Source organism: Populus euphratica, unplaced genomic scaffold, assembly GCF_000495115.2.
Source record: "Populus euphratica unplaced genomic scaffold, PopEup_1.0 scaffold82.1, whole genome shotgun sequence".
NCBI lineage: Eukaryota > Viridiplantae > Streptophyta > Magnoliopsida > Malpighiales > Salicaceae > Populus > Populus euphratica.
This window is the reverse complement of record NW_011499961.1, coordinates 2783-25952: the sequence shown is the minus strand read 5'-3', so window position 1 is coordinate 25952 and position 23170 is coordinate 2783. Positions and strand designations below refer to the sequence as shown.

At 29.5% G+C, this 23170-nt stretch overlaps 2 protein-coding genes and 1 pseudogene across 2 annotated transcripts; all 3 read right to left on the bottom strand.

The window, feature by feature from the left end:
- Positions 1–1354: 1354 nt before the first annotated feature.
- LOC105138671 (uncharacterized) lies at positions 1355–3377 on the bottom strand (annotated as a pseudogene).
- Positions 3378–8685: 5308 nt separating this feature from the next.
- On the bottom strand, positions 8686–9944 carry LOC105138670 (uncharacterized). The gene is made up of 3 exons (XM_011044823.1): positions 9380–9944; positions 9248–9299; positions 8686–9160 (listed from the first exon to the last, which is right to left on the bottom strand). Exons 1-3 carry the CDS (start codon positions 9535–9537, stop codon positions 8972–8974), a joined length of 399 nt encoding a protein of 132 aa, XP_011043125.1. The 5' UTR covers positions 9538–9944; the 3' UTR covers positions 8686–8971.
- Positions 9945–11361: 1417 nt separating this feature from the next.
- LOC105138669 (CSC1-like protein At4g35870) lies at positions 11362–14119 on the bottom strand. Its single transcript, XM_011044822.1, has one exon. It carries the CDS (start codon positions 13981–13983, stop codon positions 11575–11577), a length of 2409 nt encoding a protein of 802 aa, XP_011043124.1. The 5' UTR covers positions 13984–14119; the 3' UTR covers positions 11362–11574.
- Between the last annotated feature and the right edge of the window lie 9051 nt (positions 14120–23170).

Here is a 23170-nt window from a genome sequence, read left to right as displayed (position 1 = left end):
TTTTATTTTATTATGGCTCATGACTCTCTCATCAAGGTAATTGTATTTAGAGTAACCTAAATGATAACTATATTGGTGACACTTATGGTGAACTTACCTATAATAGTTATTCCTGTTATATTCATCGGTTTTTGAGTGCCTTATTCGAGAACTCTTTTAGAATTCATTTCTTCTAAACGTGTTTGTCATATGAGATTGTAGCTCCCTTCAAATAATATTAAGAGTATTACTAAGGGTCGGATTCATGATAAATGTTCTAACTTAAAATGGAATTGAGATCACATACAATTTTTACAAGTGAAATCACAATACAAAATTAATAATTCTTTTTTCTTTTCCTAATATGAAGATTAATCAAAACAAAAAACACTAGAAAGATTTTAAGCATGCACTATCAGACCTTCACTAGTTTCGATAAGCTCCTCAATTCATAAAAAAACTAAAAGCAAAATTTGAATGTCAAAATATAAAATGAGCAAAGTATAAGAATATAATGTCAAATGAAAATTTTTTAGACACAAAAAAATACTATTGATGATAAATTGCATAACAAGTGTAATACCAAAATAGTAAAATTCAATGTATCAAAAGATGAAGTAATTTATTGACTAGAATTCTAAGTCAAAAGATGTTAGAAGTCACTGCTACTAACGTGGCGAAGAATACTAATGTGTCAATGATGGATGGCATGGCAATAACATGTCAATACAGGATGCCATGGTGCTGACATGGCAATATATATTGATGTGGCACTGGCATGTCTATGTGGTGATGTGATGCTGACATGCTAGTGTAGTGATATGACGTTGGCATGATATTATGATACCAAGGGATTTGTTTTTTAAATTTGGGCTATAAGCTAAAACATTATTTTTTTCAGTTGTTGATGATAATTTTATATAATTTCTATGGTTTAGGAACTGTGTTGAGTTTTAAAGATTTTTCCAAGCCTTAAGAGATTGATTAACTATAAAAACAATTAAAAGTCTGTGCTTTGATAATAAAGTTAATGCAGGATAAAAGAGATTTAAAGCTAAATAAGAGAGAAAAAAAAAAGCTAAGAAAAAAAATCAAAAAACAAAAAACAAAAAGTTGAGAAATAAAAGAACAAAGATTGGAAAAGTTGCAACTTTATCATTTTTATTCAATTCATAAAAACTTCATAACATTTTTAGAAAATATAATATAAATACTGATACTCTAACTAGAATAAACAATTATACTTATAATTTGCTAAAAAAAATATTTAAGGATAACTAAATTAAACCCAATAAATAAACTTATAAAACAATAGCTAAATTAAGTTTTATAAATAAACCTAAATAACATTCAATAACACAAGGGTTGGATTACCCTCAATCATCATAAATTATACAAACATGAAAATCATGTCTCGGTCTTATTTATCTAGCTATCAAAGGTGCTAAAAATAAAATAAGAGAATGAATGAGCAATAGGAGATTATACAAAACCGTATTGCATATTTTTATTTATCAAAAGGGGTGGCGATATTCTATCATGTATGATACAGAGGTGTAACCTAAAGGACCTACGTAGAGCTGGCCTGAAGAATTATCATACAACTGCCCTGATAAACGAATGAACAGATCAGTGGTTATAATAAGATATATAAAAGGAAAGCAGACATCAAGCTAGTTAAAACAGAAGTATGGCTATGGCAATATGGAGATGCAATTGAACATTGAGTCATTCCTGGACTCTTTTGTTGATCCTGTACTAGAGTTGCTACCTTGTCCAGCAGCAACTGCAGGAGGCGCCATGGAAGCATGCGGTTCTGTTGGGAAATTGTTATAGTCCTCCATATCATAATTAACCTGCATTAGAGAAACATGAAGTTATTCCGCACAAGGATCAAGAATTCGCATAAATACAAGAGAACATTTCATTCTTCTATTTTCAAACCTCAAATGCATAGCATCATTTTACATGACTATGGACTGCTAGACCACAGAGAATTCTAACTTGCACCTGTCACAAGGTCAGTTAGATTCCAAGTGTAGCATTCATTTGATCTAATACTAATTCACATGTTTACTTTCTTATTGATGAACACACATCAAATGCAATACTTACACCAGATAATATATATCGAGTTCCATTCTCTTGAATACAGCCAAGCAGTTCTACAATTCCGTTCAGCAATTATTTGCCTCTTGAATACAGCCAAGCAGTTCTACAATTCCGTTCAGCAAATTTTTTTTTATCAGTATTAGAGTAAATAATAGAGATTATCCAGAAAAATACCTGAGTGGAGATCATAATTATTGAGATCATAGACAGTAAAATGCCTTCCTCCTTGCATTGTTAAACTCATACGGGGTATCAAACTCGGATTTGCATCAGGGCTGCCCATCATCAAGAAAAAGGATACAGTTACAGAGAATAAAGACTAGGCAGGTGATGATGGATAACGGTTAATGTCTCTTTCATCGCACTGTGTTATAAGGCCTCAACTCATATCAAAATGAATCCTGGGATCTGGTGGACGCCGCTTATCCAGTAAATGAAACTGTAAATGAACATAAGAATTCAATCTCAGTACTGGATTATTCAAAGAGAGTGGTGAAGCAAATCTTCATTCTCCAAAGCACTTGCTTTTTCTGAGACCCTTGAATAGGCTGGGTCAACCATGCACATAAAATTAAGAAGTCCCAGAATCAAAAGGAGATGCGAACTCTACATCAATGGATGTCGTTCCTTCTCGAACTTGAGTCACAGTAATATTATAGCTTGGGCTGCATGACAGTTCCAGACATAGGTTATGGAACAAATAACCTTCCATCAAGACAATCACAATTAGCATCAGGCAAGTGAGAAATTAATACTTACTGGGTCGGGTTCACAATGAATAGAGTCACTTCCAATTCCACCATGTCCAAAGCATATGGAGAAAGAATCTGCTATCAATCCCTCCCTTGATAAGACACTAGGAGCAGAAATCTTCTCCATTCCCAGCCCAAATAGACCATGGGAGCAGCAATGTCAAGAAATGAACCAATCTGAACCTGTCCACAACTGCACATTTCATATTGCATTTTCATCTCTACCAAGACCCAAAGCACTGAAATGAGAGAAGAATGCTATCCTGAGGCAAGGTGTTAAAATTGTTGTTATGATAAAATAACTCACCCAAATGTGATGTAGTCTAATTCAACAAATTCTCGTGCGCACCATCTTCCGTTGCCAAGTGCAGAACATCCTCTACCAAAATCCTAGAAGTAGATGTTTGAGCAGAGCCATAAGAGACCATTTAAGGGCAGCTGCTGAATGTTCCGAGGCAGTGATTAGGCTGTGCACACAAATCATTTTTGCAGGTGACCTTTTTGCTTGTCGATGACTCTCTTGGGTTGTATTTACTTACCTCAAAAGCCAGCTACAATGACACATGGTAGAAAATCAACAATGAGCAGCTAATAGAATTTGATATAGAAGCAGCAAAACAAATCCATCGACATCCTTAGCACTGTTCATCTTACCGCTAATTGCCCCTTTAACTGTCTAGTAACCTACGAATGGTCAAACAGATCAAGTGCAAATAGCTATTAGTCTGTACTTTAGTAATCCAATTACTAACAGTTACAAATTAATGCTCCTGTGAGATCATTTCTAGAGATGTTTTTAACCTCACGAATGTGAAATCAATAACAAAGACTGACGAAACTCCACAATGAGGGACAAGATATAAAGCCAAACAATGATGAATCAACGAAGTAAATAACAGCAACATTGCATAAAAAACAATCGTTGTAGCTATTCTTGCATATAATTGCACTAATAAAAATCACATTTACCAAAACCAAATTAAAGAATGGAGAAGACACACACTTACACAAGCATAACTTACAAAAACAACTCAAGAATTGCAAAAGTGCATTAAAAGTAACTAAAAATGAAAAACAAAAACATTTGAATGAAGGAAGCATACGTACTATCCCAAAGAGCAGATTCTAAAGATGGAATTCCCATCAGAGAAAGCCAAAGGTTAGTGCAAGTGAAATGTTGACTGCAATCTGGATATAATCTATGAGTGCTTGAGAGAGTTTGGTTCACAAAGGAGCTAAGAATGGAAAGGATGAGTAGTAGACCAGAGAGAGAGAGAGAGAGAGAGTGCAATCCAAGAATCTCGGATTCAACATTTGTTCATCATTTCTATCATATTCCCTACTCTCAATTTTGATATATAGCCTCAGCTTTCTTCTAGACGACTTCTATGGCACAGACTACGACAAACTAAATAAAACGCTGCTTACAGGGCTGAAGAAAACATTGTGTGTTACAATCCCTAACACCTAATTAATCAAGTGAAGTGCAATGGCCACCTGCAATATATACTCCTCAATCTTCAATTCTATATGCCAAAATCTTCTCCCCAGATTGAACTTGTAACAAAGCTGAGACAACATCAGAGAGTCTGCGTCTCCTTAACATCTGATTACGATGAGCCAATGTTGCATGGTACTCAAAGCTTCGTTTCTCAGGCCAGTTTCTAGTCAAACCAGCATAATTCTTGAATGAAGCGGAGAACCTGTGGTGCATCTTGAAAGTAAAGATGCGACTTGACAGGTTTTACAGATAACCCAGATTTGTTATCAGCAAAAAGAAAGTTAGTTTCATTGAAGATCTCATTTTGAAATCGCATAGCTTAAGAAAGACAAGATCTTGATTCAACTAAAAGAGGGGATTTTGTATGCGTGTGTTATTAGTGAAAGAGAGTAGTAGTTAAGGAAAGGTTTTTTCTTGCATGTCTCGCGGGAGATCGATGGGGTCTATATTTTATGTTTTGGTATTAGTAGTCATTATAGAATTTTGTAATACACGAATCAATTTTTTTAATATAAAAAAATATATAGACATTATTATAATTAATTTTTTAAAATTATAAGAGCATTTAACTTAGTGAGTTTAAAAATAACTTAAATGATTGATAAAAATATAGTTTGATTCAAAATAAATATTCATGATGAAATTCATTTAATAAATATTGAGATGAAAATATATTGGGTTAATTTAGATTAACTCGGGTTCATCTATTAATCTATATGTTAGGTCATAAATAGATAATAAGATCGAGATAACCCTATAAAAAATAAATCAAAGTTAAATATGAAACTTAATTTCCAATAAATCTAATATTGAAGAATTAAATTAAAAAAATAATAAAAAAAACCTGAGTTAACTCATGTTAATTTGTCAACCCCGTAACCTAAGTTATGAAACTGAGATAACCCAAAAGAAAGTAAATTAAAATAAATTATAAAGTTCAATTCATAATCAATTCGGTGTTGAAAGATAAAATTAAAAAAATAATTAAAAAATGACATAAAAAATAACTCAAATCAACCTGAGTTAACCAGCTAAACCTGTAACATAAGTCATGAAATGAGGATAACTTCACAAAAAATAAATTTAAATAAATCATGAAATATAATTATCAAGCAAAACAATGCTAAATAATAAATTTGTGAAAATAAATTGATAAAAAAAAGAAAACAATCAAGTCAATAGATCAAATCTGCAATCCAAATCATGAGACTTAAATATCTCACAATAATTAAATTAAAATAAATTATAAAATTTAATTTTCAATAAACCTAATGTTGGATGTAATTGAAATTAAAAAAAAAACTCCAAAAAATAAAACAAAATATTATTTTAATAAATAATGTTTTGCAAAGAGAGGTATAGTAAAATCCACTCTTTTTATTTAGTTTTTTTTGTTAATTAATATTTTAATTCAAATTTATAATTTTTTCTTCTAATCTATATTTATTTAAAAATATTTTTTTTATATATTTTTTTTTAATTTTAAATTTAAAATAAAAATTAATAAAAAAAAACAAAATAAAGAAATGGTATTTGGTGCAGAGCTAACGACGAGGCCTCGAGGGCATGTGGGACTTGAATTGAAAGATGAAAAGGGTGGGGTATTGAAATGCATGCCTTTCTTTTGCCAAGGTTGTTAATTTTGTTACAGTTGATATTTAAATAAATAAATTAGAATGATAAGCTTTGATTTTATAGTATTTCGGCATGCGAGGTTGTATTGTGTGTGTATATATATAACATTTAAAATATATAATTTTAATTCAAATTTAAAAATAAATTAACTTAAAATTATACATTTCAAATTTTAAACATAATATTAAGTATCTAAATATAATTTTAAATTTTAAATATTTCTCTAGATCATTAGCCCGCATTATGTTGCGGGTTAGTTGAACTTTTTTTAATATAAAAAAATCCAGGTGCAACTAATATTTTTATAATAAAAAATATTTAAATAATATAATAGTTAATTTGATGTGATCCAATCGACTCGATATAATCAACCAAATGTGGGTCATGAGACTAATAATTTCATAAAAAACAAATAGAAAAAAATAATAAATTCTAATTCATAATAAACTAAATGTTAAAGATGTTAAGCGATGAAATTAAAAAAATAAAACAAACCAGAAAAACCTCGTGTAAAAATCAACCTTCAAACCCAGGTCCTGAGAATAAAATAATCACAAAGAAAGCAAATAATAAAAAATTATAAAATTCAATTTTCAATAAATTAAGTGTTGAATGATGAAATAAAAAAAAAAATTATTTATAAATCAAAATAAAACTAGAACATCTCAACTAAAATTTAATTAAGAAGTCTAGAATGAAATAAGATTCAAAGCAAAATAAAATTTTTACAAATTGTTTCATTTTTTTCTAAAATTATAAAATATATGCTTCCCATTTCGAACATAATAAAATGAAAGTGATAACTTTGCTTTTGGCATGCATTATATCATGTGTTGAATCATTTTTTTTCCAACTCTTAAAAAAATATAAAGACACTAGTAAGTAAAACTTTTGATGCTTACCGAATAAAAAAACTTTTAAAATATTGAGATAACATATATCATGTGATATTATTTTTTAAAATAATATTGAGATAATTACATATTAGATCGACTCAAACCAACCATAATTTACTGCGATAACCCCATGAACCCAAATAAAAACAAAATAGAGAAACCATTTCTAATAAATAAAACATCATGAAGTGAGCATATGATGCTTATATTTAAGTAATAAATTTAATTTAGTATAAAAAAATTTCTTTCAAAAAAAGATAAATTTAAAAAATAACATATGCAAATAAAAAAAGACCCAAGATAACCCAAGTCACTTTTAAATTAGTGAAAGATCTCATAAAAAGAAAATAAAAATAAAATAACAGAGGCTAATATTAAGTTAAATCAAATAATGAAAGATGAAATTGAAAAAACATGAGCTTAATAAAAGAAAAAAATAACAAATTAATCCTAACGAATCTCATAAAGTTGGGTTAATTTCATAAATTTACAACTTGTCAAATCTTAAAATTAGCTTAACCAAGAAACATAATTAAATGTTAAAAGACAATATTAGACAAAAGATTATCAATTGAAAAAGTTTGTCAAAGTACAAAAATAGTAAACAAAAATGGAGAATAAAATCATAAAAAGAAATCAACTTTAGAAATGATGCAAATAAAATAAATAATGATAAGAAATAAAAATTAAATATGATAGATTAGGAAATTGAATAAGTATGAAATTGAAAAAAATATAATTTTATAAAATAATTAAAATTAAAAAAACATAGACTAAATCTAAATAAAAAAAAATGAAGAATAAAAAAACAAATTGAAGGAAGGTTAGACATGTAAATTAAGGAGGAAAAAGAAAAAAATAAAAAAACAAACAACCAATGCCAAACGAGAGGGAATTATCTATATGCATCGCCGAGGAAAGTAGGTCTCATATGTTATGAGTTTGTTTTTTTATAAAAAATAATATTTAGATGCTGCAAGTGTATTTAGAGAAAGAAAAAAAAATTATACCTCGAGTTATAGCTCTAATTGATTAAAAATAAAGACAATGATTATAAATGAAAAAAGAAATGATGATGATAATTTTGAAAAAAATATTTTTTCAAGAGAGATAAAATGATATTGTTCAATTTTCATCAAATTAAATATTAATAAATAAAATTAAAAAAATTAATTACATAAAAGAATAAAAAAATAAAAATTAAAAGAATAAAAATAAGAATAAAAAATAAATTAGAGGGAAATTACAAGTTTTTGATTGAAAAGTGAAATTAAAAAGAAAAAAATTAAAAAAATGAGGATAAAATTGAGAAAAAATAATATATTATAATGTAGAGTGAAGAATGAAATTAAAAAATGATAAAAATTTTACAAAAAAAATAATTAGAAATTAATTGAATAAGGATTAAAGGTGAAATGTTAATAATGAAGAGGACCAATTAAAAATTTTCAAGAAGAGAAGAGAAAAAACGGGGAAAAAATGGTGAGAAACGACCCCCATCTATTTTGTGATCCAATGACATAGTGGCAAGAATGGCGTGGAATTTGGTCGAGGGGCTAGTTTTGAGCTTTTATTGGTTCCACTATTTGAGGCTCCATGTTTTTAGACAGATTGAGAAAAGGAATGATGACGGGATGATGGCAGGTTTCTTGTTCTGATTGTTCTCTGTCATACTGGTGGTTTCAAGTTCTTAACCTTGCTAAGGGGCAAACCCCTCGGTTTTCACTAACAACTAGCAGGGAACAGCTAATCATTCCAACAGCTCAAGAACAGAAGGAGACGTCTATGAGCTATATGGATGAACACTAGGTAAATGCAGTTCTTTTTTCTTTCTTTTTCTTCATGAAACGAAATAGAAAATCCACATCCAAAAAGGCTTCATCTTTTGATCAAGCAATATGTACAAGATACAAGTGGCTCCTTTTCATCTCATTCTATTTACAGAGGAGAGCCGCACGGCATAGATGGGGGGAGATAACAAGAACAAAATAACTTATGCTTGTACTAATCAACACCACAAAAAATAGTACTAGTGGAGCGAAAAAATCCCATTTGAAGGACGATCTCATTCTTTGGACAACCATCCCAAAACTCTCTCATATTGGAGAGGTAGAGGTGAAGCCAAATTTATCAGTGAGTTTGGTTCTTGTAAATGGTGAAAGAAGCTCCATTTGATGAATGAACTGAACATCATGAACCAATGGATTATCAGTTCTTCCCGGAGGAGATCCTGAGTAACAACATGGTGAGCACCCTGTGCACATGGTTTCTCCACCATCAATTGCCTAACAAATAGACATCCATATCAAAATCATAACTAGGCACCAGCTACATGATCAAAGCCTGAAATTATGTTATTACTAAGTACTAACCTTATCAGCAACAAGGCTCAGAATTCCACTTCTTTCTTCAGTAATTGGCTGGCTGACGATGAAAAAATCCAAATGAGATTAGAGTAGTGATACAACATCAAAATAGTTACACATTCATGAACAAGTTCGTACCAATGCTTGCTACATCTGAAGGGCTTGAGAAATTCCGGTAAAGCTGGTCCAAGCCGGCGGGGTTTTGGACAAAGGGGTTGGTTATTGTCTCCAAAACCTTTCTTGGTTGTGTTTGAACCTGAATCAACTAGATTGCTTTTTACTGGTAGACGATACATCTTTCCTAGTGACGTAAAGAAGCGAAACAAAGTCACAAGCAAAAGAACACAGCCTTCCTGTGACTTGCAAAATTTCTACTTTTGTTATGCATTAGCATTCACTCAAGTGATGGCAAATGGAATTTATCCATTTGTTCACCGAGCCTAGCCACACAATTGTCAGAGAGAGAGAGGGAGGGAGGGAGAGAGAGAGAGTGTGTTTGGAATGGGAGCTTAATTACTGATCAGTGGAGCCACAATGTTTTCTTGACCTTGTTCAAGTAAAAGAGAGCATTTACATGGATAAGATTAACTGTAGGTTAGGCCTTGAGCTTGACTAGTTGGCTTTGATCTCCTAATTTTTCTCTGTTTCTCATGTTGCCTCCAATTCATTTGGTCCAAGTATTTGATCCTCGTTTTTTAACATTTTATGAACATGTATTTGCAATGTCTTTCATACATGAATGTGGTGTGACAATCATGTGGCAACTAATTTGAAAAGGCATGAACCTTCACATTTCTAGCATGGAGTAGACAAAATTTTGGACCATTTCGTTTCGTTTAAAAGAATAGGCTTTGTTCCACCAATTGTTAAAACGGAAAGAAAGAAAATTATTATAATTTCTAAAAACCATGTTCATGGGGATCAGAAACAAAATGGTAGCGTTATCCATAAAAGCGAAATTTCTTTACACAAGTACCTCGTTAAGTTCTTTCCTTTACTACGACGCATCCCTATTGAGCAAAAGAGCAATAGAGGTCCCTACTATTTTGATAGTTTCCTTGGCTATAAATAATGATGATTCTGCGGACAATTCAGCGCGAGGGGGGACAGTGACAAGTAGTGAGGTCTCATGCGGATGGAAGGCTTGGGGAGATTTTTCTGGTGAAAAGCAATTTTAAAAAGAAACACTTGAACGCAAAAACAAACACCGACTACGATTGCATTTGTATTTGCTGAAAGCAAAGGGATGGTTTTAACTTCTGTATGTGTGGTCTCACGGTTCAAACTGCAATGAGCTCAATATAAAGCTATCGCACAGTATCTTGCATCAGATCCTTCACTAAACCCAGTCTACATCCAGTGCTGTCAGTAACAATAGCTTATGTCCATGCAAATTTTACAAGCTATCAGTCCGGAATTCAACACAAAAAAGGATATGGGTCCAAACTATACAAATTGGATATGCAAACTTCACAGCAGAACGTACAAGAAGATAAATCTCCGTACATAACAAACAGTAGCATATACATTTCCTATACAGGACCTGAAACTAATGGGACGCTGTCAAAAATGCTCTTAAAATTTCAGTTCTGATGTGCTGGAAAAATGGAAAGCAAACCATCATAGACTTTCGTAATGGAACTATCATATCTTTTTACTTGAGCACACAACGAGGACATCAAACAAGAGAATAACCTTGCCTAGGGAATTCCCAAACAATCATTTGAAGCACCTTTTCTGCCTTTTTATATCAAATTTACGGGAGTCCATATTTCATGAACAAAAACCCAATCTCTCTTCAATCGTTTCTCCCTTGAATTCCCACTTCGTCAACCCTTATTCGTTGATTGCATTCAGCAAGGGCTTCATAAGTGTCTTGCGAGCAGTGCAACAATGCAAATTCCAGTAATCAACAGTTTCGACAATCCACCACCTAGTCTAGTTTCATATTAAGGTTTTAAAAAAGCCCATGCCCCATAATAATCTAGATAAAGCTAGCCAGGATGTAAATATCCTCCTAGCCAGGATGTAAATATCCTTCAAAAAGCAAGTAGACTATTTAATGAAGCACATCAACAAGTTGAAATCTAAAAGAAATTGATCTAGGTTTATGATGGAAGTAAAGAGAAGTTAGTCTTATAACATTTACCGCGTTTCAAAATAAAAGTAGCAAGAAAATCTTGCTACAAGATAGAGTTAAAAGGTAGTTCTAGAAAAGGAACGACATATTGTACAAACCTAAACAACGCACACAAAGACTAGAAAGATGTACATAAGGGCAAAACAGCACAAGCGATGAATTGATTAGCTGCATACAGTTGTTAAGCTTCAAATCAAGAATAATATGAATCCCAGTCAAACCTGGGTTGTGAGAATAACTCGTAATCAACAGGTCCATCTACAATGCTGTCAACAGCTTGCATACCTTCCAAAAGAGCTGGCTGAAAACCATCATTATCAGAAGGTAATAATTTGTACATTATTAATATTCCAAGTGTGAAAATGGCTTGCAACTTTGTGGAGTCACCATGAACCGAGAAGAACAGAAGCATTGATAGAAGGAATAAATCAACAGAGAAACGCATAATACACAATACAGTATCCATCAGCCTCCCATCATTTCCAGCAGGAAAACCCCGAACTCTATATACAAACAGAAAGTTGTACTTGTCCACCACATACCTATACCCAAAGTAAACTGCACCAACAGGGACCACGAGCGGAGCAAATGATGAATATATCAATGTCAGTGTGAATATTGTCAAATTAAATGCATAATATTGAGCAAAATCAAATGTCTGCTTGGGAATTGGAGAGGTTCTGCTGATTGGATAAACAGAGAGATCTTGTCCCTCTTCATCAATTACATTTGACCTGGGAGAATCAAACATATTATCAGGCATCAGAGGTCTCTGAAGAGCATCTATGGCTTGATCTACCAAAGGGTACTCTTCACCCTGCTCAGGCACCAGCTGAAGCATGTCATTCTTCCTATACTTCTGAATCTTCTTCTTTATCCATGGGATAGGAGCCAATAGATCATAAGATATACCCAAGAAAGTACTTGTGATTAGAAATGCAAGTGAAGAGAGACACGATCTTGACAGAAATGATGCACTCATGTATTGCTCGATCCTCTTGCAGTCTTCTCCATCCAAATAACATCTACCCATTTTTAGGATTGTACCTTCCAAAGAAGACTCAACCAGAGCTCTCAACAGAATGAGGTTTACAAGGAAGAAACAAACCATCTTCAAAAGCACAGCTCTTTGCTCCCCGGAGACAGTCAGATGACGTTCAAACTTGGACATATAAGAGAGAACCAATGGAACTATTATATACATGCTCACAAAGATAATAAGATTTGGCAGGAACTGGAAGATTAGAGACGCAAACCAGCTGGAACTCTGTACCCAATCCAACCATGATTGTGCATTATCCATAGCTTCTGCATCAATAATTCGCCCAGCACTATTCAAAGCACTTATCACAGCAAGAGGAGAGCTAAAGAATAAAAGCATTAACAGCAAGCAAGTGTTCACAAACAATCTCCTCAACCTCAGAGACAACTTTGACGACCCCAAATGATTCCAGTAAATATCTGCTGCCAATGGAGCTCGTTCCACTTTCCACTGGTTCCTCTGCAACCTCAACTCCATGACAGAAGAGAACTTACCGACCCGCCTCTTCTTCTCATTCCGAAAATCCTGAACAGCTTTATTAGCTGTATAAACATCCTTAAATATCACAAACGCAACTCCAGAACTTGGCGCACGACCTTCTTTATACTCTGCCAACTCCGACTCCAGCTCCACCCTCAATTCTTGTAATCTCCTCAACTCCTCTTCATCTGTATACCCCAACTTATCCATCATCTTACCCCACCAATTCTTCACATTTCTCCACAGCCAAACCACCCCACCTTGCAACTGCTCCCAAAACCCCTCTCCACCACCAACCCCCTCATTATCTTCAGGCAAAAGCCTCGAGTCAATTTTTGCAACCAACCAAGTAATTTCATCCCTAACTCTAACCAATTCCGTCGCTAAAACATCCAATGCACACAAATCCATAGGCATAACAACTTTATAAATCTTACCAGGATACCAATGCTGAAAATAGTCTTGTAAAACCCTCCTATCATCCCCTATACTTTTAGGCAATCCTTGAACCATAATAGTAAAAATAGCAATAGAATTCGCATTTGGGTCACTTAAGTTCCCATTCCCATCTCTAAATCTAGTGACTTTAAGCCTCTTTTCAATCAAAGACATACCAAAATGAGCTAAAAGCACAACAATAACAACGAAAACAAAATGAATCCAAAGAAAGTTTGAACCTTTCTCAATATGATTAATAGTAGTCTTTGAAAACTCATCGTTTATAACTTGACTCCCTCCATACATATTTAAAGGAAGCAAGACACAAATTGATAAAACCCCAATTGACAAAACAACAACAAAGCTTCCACCTTCAATTATAAGGAACTGGGCAGCGTCAGCACCACAGTGAAGGGCGATTTCACGGCCGGTAGCGTGCCATACGGCGAGGAGTTTGGTGGCTAAGGCAGAGAAGCCAGGCATGCGGCGATGGTCGCTGCGGAGCTTGGCGAAGAGAAAGATAAAGATACAAAAGAAGAGACCGATTGTTGAGATGTTAAGAAGATATTGGATGTTTCCGTACCATGGGTCGGGTATAACGGTGTCTCCGCCGGAGGGTGGTGGAGAAAGAGGGTGGCTCATGATATGGGTGGAGGAGAACAGAGAGTTTCCGCCTTTGGGTGTCTCCTGGTATTTTCTTTGTAGTGAAGGTAATGTGTGCCTCGTTTTGGAGGGGCCTCAAGCGCAAGCTCTCGAAGATTTATGAGATCCGATGCCTTCCTTGCATGCGGCACTTGGTTTGTACTATTTTTAAAAAAAAAACAAAATTCCTACCTCATTAATCGTTAACAAAATACACAGCTAAATCATTATATTCATAGCAATAAATATTATTTATATACTTTTTTTTTCAATTTCAATCTTTATTAAACTAAAATTTCTTCTTTATTTTTTTTTAATTTCATCTTGTTTTGAAAATAATGCTTCTTAAATTTTTTTATATGATATAATATGCAAAACCATTGATAAGATTGATATTAATTACTTTTTATATTAAACATAAATTTTTTTAAATCAAGCATATATAAATGATTTTTATAAATAGTAGATCTATAATAAACATCATTATTATAAAAAGAACAATATTTATCTTTAATAATAATTTTAAATTCAAATTCATTTAAAGCTAAATAAAAAATGATATGATATTTCTAGAAAATGCTTGAACAAAATAAATTCTCTATTACCAACTTGCATATTTATTTTACTTTTTATTCAATCATAAATATATATGAAATAAGAGTTTCAATAAGTTTTTTAGTTTTCACCCTTTTTTTTCTTTGATGCTCCAAATAAGCTTTTATTTATTTTGATGCAAAGATCACAAGACTAAATTAACACATAATTCATATGTCATGATAAAGTCTAATTAATCTAATTTATCAAAATAACTAGTCATTTTTATATTAAAAAACATAGGTAAAGGAACCCTTATATTATCTTGCAAAAAAATAATTTCTTAGAAGTTTTATATCTTTTAGTCCTACTAATTACATTAAAAACCTCTTTGATCATAATCATAGCATGAACATTTATATTCCTGTATTTAAAATTTAAGTGACTTACTCAGTATAATATATATAGTTTGTTTATCATTATCAATATGATATTAATATTCAATCCTAACTTCAATATCAATATTCTTTTTTTAGAACAAGAGTAATAAGATTTTTAAGAGCATATAATCTTATCTCTTATTTAAGAATAATTCTCACACTTGATATTGGTCCAAGAGTTTGGTCTATCAATTATTCATGTAAAGCTAAGTTATTGGTTTTTATAATCAAGTCTAAATAAAGTCTTTAATCTTAATTTGATTTTCTACTAATTTTTTATAAATTAATAACCCTCACTATTAATTTAAAAATATCGCTTAGATATCTTAATGGTTTAGGATCTCATTTAATTAATATAACCTTAAGTAATTTAAAAAAATCAAAATCAATTAAAGTACATAGATTATATAGTTTATCAATCACATCTTTATATAACTTCTAAATTAATTAGATAATAACTATTTGTCTAAACATATTATATATGTTTTGTCTAAATATTACTTTTAATCATTATGATCATAAGTAATTTATGCAAATAATATAAGTTATTCAAGTAAGATACGATTTTAGAGCATTAATCATATTTGATTAACAGTAATCTTTAATAACTTAACAAGTTATTCATGAACAAAATTTTAGTTTTATACATATAAAATTGTAAGGCAACAAATCATGTTCTCAACATGTACTTAATATATTAATAAGAAATTTATTATCAATTTTTAATTATGTCTCATTTCATGGCATAATTTATATATTGTACATAACAATTATATATTAACACACACCTTTAACATTTTATTATCATTAAATATAAACACATCTGAACTAATTACCTCGAGCTCTTGAAGGGAATTAGATGGTAAAAACCTAAATAGCCATTGTAAATCTTTATAATTCCTTTTGAACCCCATAGTAATTGTATCCTTTACCGTTATTTTTTTCTATCTTAGATTATAAAATAATTATTATTTTTTAATTCCTACATTTTTAAATTATATAACATTTATATAATTGAATAAAAAATCTCAAGTTACATTTGAGGGGAATTATATAAGAAACAAATTTTACAACCCTTAAAAAAAATAGAGGAAAGGCATGACACACACACTTTATTTAATATTAAAATCATTCAATCATAAAAACACAATCACATTGATCTTTAATATCCATATTAATTTAATATGCATAAGAAAATATATTGCATGATTCATTTATAATTACTGGCTTTATGTGCAATTGTTTAAAAATAATATTTCTAACATTCAGAAATATTAAATCAAATCCAATTTAATAATTTTTCAAACTTAATAATTTTATTTAATACATATTTTTCTTAGAAAAATTATTTTTCAAAATTTAATAAGAAAATTAATCATATTAAAATTCTTTTTAATATCCTAAACAATTTTGGGATCAAATTCATCAAATTTCTGGTTTTAAAACTCTTTATATTAAAAAAATATTTTTATAAATATTATTTAATCAAACATTTTAATTAAATCATAATCTAATTAGGACAATACAAAATCAATAACTTTCTAAATATTATTAAATTAAAAAAACTTAATTCAATACTAATCTATTTAGAAAATTTTGTTTTTAAATTAATTTATTTAGTGTTTTAATTTTAAAATATAAAATTAATATTTTATATATGGAGAGGCACAATCATAATTTTTCCCCGAATATACCCTAGATACAATTAGGTATAAGTTATAAGGGTTGAATCATAATTCCTATCCATAAAAATACCCTAAATTATCCATATCGAGTTGCTTCGACTGATGACTTAGATGAAAATTTAAATTTTTGCATCATCAAGAATTTCTTTTTAATGATAATGTTGAGGCGTTAAATGATGTTTAGAGCTCCAACGAACATACACAAGTCGATGAAGATAATAGCGACAAAATCAACATTGAGTATTGTGATGAAGATGAGAATGAGTCAAATGATTAAGAAGAAGACAATTCTAATTAATTTACACAATATGAATGTGTAATGTCATAAACTATAATATAATATTTACGGACAAAATTGACTTAAATGTAATGATAATGATGTTAATTTTTTATTGAATAAAAACATATTTATTTTAATATTGTGATGGGAACTGGTGTTATTATGTTATGTGTGCAACTATGAGTTTAAGTATTTGCATGACAGCTAGTTAAGGAATACAAATACATTTCACATCAGACATTATTTTACACTGATGGAATAAATTGTACATTATATATAAGCATACCAATGCAATGTGTCTGTCAGTATATTCCAAAAACTATAGAACTGTTCATTTCTCAATGCATTAATAATTAATATTCTTTTAATTATTGACTTTTTTCCCAACGACATCACTAATAAAATGAAAAGTCGTCAGTAATATTTGAAGAGATTTTTGAAAATTTTCATGTAAGTTAAAAAATTTCATTTAACTTTACAAATAGAATTACTAACAGAAATATTAAATTTAATTTTTTATCTGTAATTTTGTTGGTAAAAAGCATCTAGATACCAAAATCATTAAATTTTAATTTGATTTTACAAATGAAATTACCAATAAAAATATTAAAATTTTAATGTTCCATTAATAATTTTGTTAGTAAAACTAAATTAGAAAACTAGAATAATAATAGATGAGACTTCATCTTCTTATTTCTTCTTCTCTCATAGAGTTGTTTCCCTCTGTCTTTTCTTTTCTTTATCACTCTTAATCAAAATTAAGCATTCTTTTCTCATCATGAGGTATGATGTATTTCTTTATTTTTCTTTTTTCTTTTTCTTTTTTGGGTTTATTAACAATCTCTTTTTTTTTTTAATTATTAGCTGAAATTAAGCACGCTATTAAAGTAAGAATTTTCATTATTTTTTTCTTTTTTTTTGCATTTTTTTTGTCATTATTTTTGTTCAATTTTGTGTTCTTAATAACTTTATGAATTAATAAATGTGTTGAATTTTAGTTGTTGTTGAAATAATTTTTCCATTATTTTGCTGAATTTTGAATATTTTATTTTTCAAATTTGTTGTTCAATTTCAATTAATATGTAGGATTAATTTTAATTATTATTTTTTATTTATTCCATTTTTATTATTTTATTTTTCAAATTTGTTGTTCAATTTCAATTAATATGTAGGATTAATTTTAATTATTATTTTTTATTTATTCCATTTTTATTATTTTATTTTTCAAATTTGTTGTTCAATTTCAATTAATATGTAGGATTAATTTTAATTATTATTTTTTATTTATTCCATTTTTATTATTTTATTTTTCAAATTTGTTGTTCAATTTCAATTAATATGTAGGATTAATTTTAATTATTATTTTTTATTTATTCCATTTTTATTATTTTATTTTTCAAATTTGTTGTTCAATTTCAATTAATATTTAGGATTAATTTTAATTATTATTTTTTATTTATTCCATTTACAATATTTTTTTATAAATTTAGGATTAGAAATATTATCACTAAGAAATAATTGTGTTGAATTTTAGGTGCTATTGTAATAATTGTTGCATTATTTTGTTGAATTTTAGTTTTTTTTCAATTTTGTTTTTTTAATTTCAATTAATGTGTGGGATTAACTTATATTATATTTTGATTTTTTTTATAGATTTTGAATATTTTTAAAAAATTTATGATTAAAAATATTATCATGAAGAAACTGAAAAGTTTCTACAAAATTGAATAATGCTAAATTCTTAGAAGAAATTAAATAAAATTGATTGGTTTTATGACATACATGTTATGTATTTATAGGTTTAAATATTTTGGTTAGTCTCTTATATAAGGGAGGTGTTGCTAAATATTTTTAAATAATTGTTTAATTTTTTTTATCCATTAATTCATGTAAAAGCATAGAGAAAAGTCTATTACATGTGTAAGGATAAATCGCTGCTAATTCTTCTAGCAGCAATGTTGAGGACCATAAGTCAATAGGTATCGACCAAGAATAGGCACTTGAGGCACAATCATCGACTCATGATGCGAACTTATCATGTGCGACGCTGTAATATCAAGGGGGGTCCCTTTACATCAGAATCCATTTACTCACAAGTATGAGGTCAAGTGGAAGGACGACATTTCAATATAAGTTTATTTGCTTTCACAGTGACATGTTTAATAATTAAAAAAGTAATTTCATTTAACGAATGCATTTCAGGTTTACAAACATTGAGGCTGCGAGAATAATAACATCGGCCTTTAAATCATTCATGAAAATTCCATTGTTTTAATGGAGTCATATTTCCAAAGATCCTGAATGGAAACCATACATTGACGCATTGTTTTCAAAGTTCAAGGTTAGTATTAACTTCAATATTTTTTATGTTAATTTGGTTAGTTTATTGAAATTACTGAAATTTTCCTTTTGTAGGTTTTTACTTCATGGAAAAGTTTGAATCAGAGAGAGCAAATAATAATGTTGCAAGGAGGGTTTGAGATAATCATGTTGCAATTGCGTAAGATTGAATTCAGAATAATTTCTTTTTATTTCAAATATTAAAATTTTATTTTTATTTATTAACAGATAATTAATTTGTACCATATAAGTTAATGATTTTTTGTATAATGTGCAAAAAAATCAAAAAAATATGCAAAAGAAAGAGAGCATCTAAGCTGGAATGACGTGGTGGTTTGGGAGGATTTTAGATCACAATACATCTTAGAGGTTGTATGGGAGGACTATATTTAGCACGTGATGTTCGTGCGTTTCAAGCAACGATCATAGTTTGGTGCAAAAAATCAAAACTTGTGTGTTCTTAATTCCATTACAATGCATACTAACGACCCCATTCTATTTGTTTCGTATGAGGAGCAGATAGTATGATTTTTTTTATTACATCCATTATTTATTAGTTGTTTTTTATAAATATATTTAACTGATAACATTTTTATCTTGCAAGCTACGACTCTTGGACATTAGTCAAGCCCAATTGAGCTTTTTGTTGAAACGTATGTGCGAAGTGATGATTGCTTAAAAAAAGGATGCAACAATTCGTGGATAATCCAGCTAAGCACTTTATGGTATGTTGATTTTCAATTATTTTCTTAAAGTTATTATTTTCTTGAATTTGATAAATTTATTTTTTCTTTTCAGGATACATATAATAGTCGGTTGAATAAGAGATACATCCAGATCTTAATTTGAATTTGTGATTGGAGGTCGGTTGAATAAGAGATACATCCAGATCTTAATTTGAATTTGTAATTGGAGGCAGGATTGTCTAGTGGACCTGATAGAAATCGAGTGTACAGACTCTCTAATACTATGACTTGCAATCAATTGTAAGCATTCAAACTCTGAAGTTCATGACAATGTTAGACCAATGAGTATCAACTCAAACATCATCGCGCACTTCACATTTTGTTATTGGCCCTACAGTCCCAGTGACAATTAGCCTCCTCCTCCTCCAGCAGTATCTCTACTTTAGACTTATTGTATTTGAATGTATAAATGTTTAAATTGTAATAAATATTTGATTTTTATATTATTTTAAATATATTTTTACTTGTATTCAATATACTTTTTAAAAAATATTTTTTAAAATACTACTGGCGGGGTTATCAACAGAACAACTCCATTAGTATATTTCTGAAAGAGTTGAAAAAGAATTACTACAAATGTCACTTTTACTGTTAACTCACTTCTCTGTTACCAATAGAATGTATTTTATTGGTGATATGTTATATTTACTGATGGATATATTGATGGAAAAATAAAAACACTAATAACATTACATATGGTTTTCTTGTCGATGATATGTTAAATTTACCAATTAAGATATCAACGGATGAAGTAGGTAATTTTTTTTCACGCTTTGTCCGTTAGTAAATCTATCAATATATTTATTACTAATAGACTCACCAACAAATTATAAGTTATTGATGAAGTTTTTTCAATGGATTGTTTTTGTCCATGAATCTGTTGATAATATATATACCAATAAATTATAAATAAAAATATTAATAAAAATTTCTGTTAATAAAACTATTAAATCCAGCAGTAATGATGCTCCTACTTCCTATCCTCAGATAACATAGCCCAAATGAATGCAACCAATCCACAGACGAAAGGGAAAGAAATCTGATAAATTAAGAAAGATATAAATCTGCTGCCACAAAGCTTTCTCCCGTAAGCAAATCCACTGCACATTGGCCGTACTTTTATGAAAACACTCATAATAGTAAGGTGGCGCTGCCAATCCGATTACCACAAGAAAAACTGAATTTCTTGCTGGATGGGCACCTTTCAAATAGCTTTCTAGTGAAATATCAAGGGATTCTTGTAATAAATTCATACCTAGACTTTATAGTATGGCCACCCGATCATGCCTCGCCCTAATCTTGTTTGTCATTGGACGAAAACATTTAGCAAGAGGGATGGCCACTAATATGTAGCATAAATATCAGGTGGCAATGGAATACAAAAGCTTGAAATATCCCAAGCATTATATTCAAAAATAATATCAGCTACCTTCAAATCTCTCTATGTAGGATCAATATCCTGAACTTGAAACCGAAGTGGAGAAGAAGATAGCCGCTTAACCCACGAGGACACGCTTTGACCGTCACCTACTCCTAACATAAACCTTACTTGGAGAAAGGAAAAAACCTGCATATGGCCTTCCAAACGAGCGGAGCTGTTTGAGATGATCCATGCGACATAAAATATTCAAATGTATTTAAATGAAATGCATTTTAAACTATAATTATTATTACATTTTTAAAAACATCCTTAATTATATTTATAAATCAATGTATATTCATTTGAAATTCTTAATTATATATATTTTTTAAAAAAGTACTTCAAGTTATTACACATAATTTCTTATTTTTATATAAAAAAGGTTTGATTGAAAAATAATAAAAAATGTAAACGACATGTAATTTAACTTCTATGTTAAAAATAGACTTTAAAATAGCTTACAGGACATTAAAATAGATTGATTTGATATAAGAAACATTCTTTTTATTCTTTGTTTAAAATAAACTTTTAAATAGTATTTTTTATAAGTTCATTGATCATTAAATATTTCAACAGGGGATATGAAAGTTTTTTTATGATTATTTGTATAATAAAAATATTATTTTATCTAAAAATTAACAAAATTAAAACTTATTATCTAGGGGTTTTTTTGACCTTTCAGAAGCTATTAAATAGGTAAAACACATCTTTAACTTTGAAAAAGATAAAAAATAAGATTTGCATATAAGGATATTTTTTTCTTTTACATTGTTTTTTTGTATAATTTTCTATAATCATGAAAGGATATTTTTATATTTTAATATTGTTCTATTATTTTTAAATTCAAAAAATTATACTAGATCTAAATTTATTCGGATCTTATAAAACAGCAAGATTCAAATTACTTAGGTATCATACCCAAGTAATTGGATATGGCATGATTATCAATTTAAAATTCTTGGGTCTACAATGCTATCATATTTAAATTATTTAAATATTTTTTATACACTAAATATTATTTTATATTTTAAAAAATTAATATTGATTTGTTATAGAGCATATAATATACTAGTTATTTATAAATACTAAGATAATAAAAACTTGTTTATGTTTTACTCCCATGGATTGCCGGGTCAATCCACAATTTATAACAATACTTTAAATATTGTTTTAAATATTTTAGAGGTTTTTTTACACAATTTAGAATAATTAATTCACCTTTCAAATATCTTTATACATATAACTTGAAACATCACCTAATATTTACTTAACACCAGAAAAAATGATGGATTAAGTCGTTATTAAAAAAAAAATCTGTATAGACCAATAATTTTAGACATTTTAGACAGGTAGATATAACTTTTTGAAAAAATCTGGATTCTATTGGTGGTCCATTTTTTATTATTTGATTATTTGTAATTTTTTTTAATAATATTTCAAACCATAATATATATGATTCATGTATTATGCTAGAAAATGTAATCTTATATATGATAATCTATGCTAATTAATATAATTAAATGTATCAATGTTATTCTTAATGCATGGGTACGTCTCTGTGTGTGTGCAAGTGCACGTATGTCAGGAAAATGGTATTGTTAGGTCCCCATCAATGCGAAATTCACATCTGAATGTGCAATCAACACTCAATTTTTACTAACCTATTTATAATTTGATTTTTTTTTAACCCAAATCTCTATGTAATTAACACCCAACTTCATCAATCTTATTTATAATTTTAG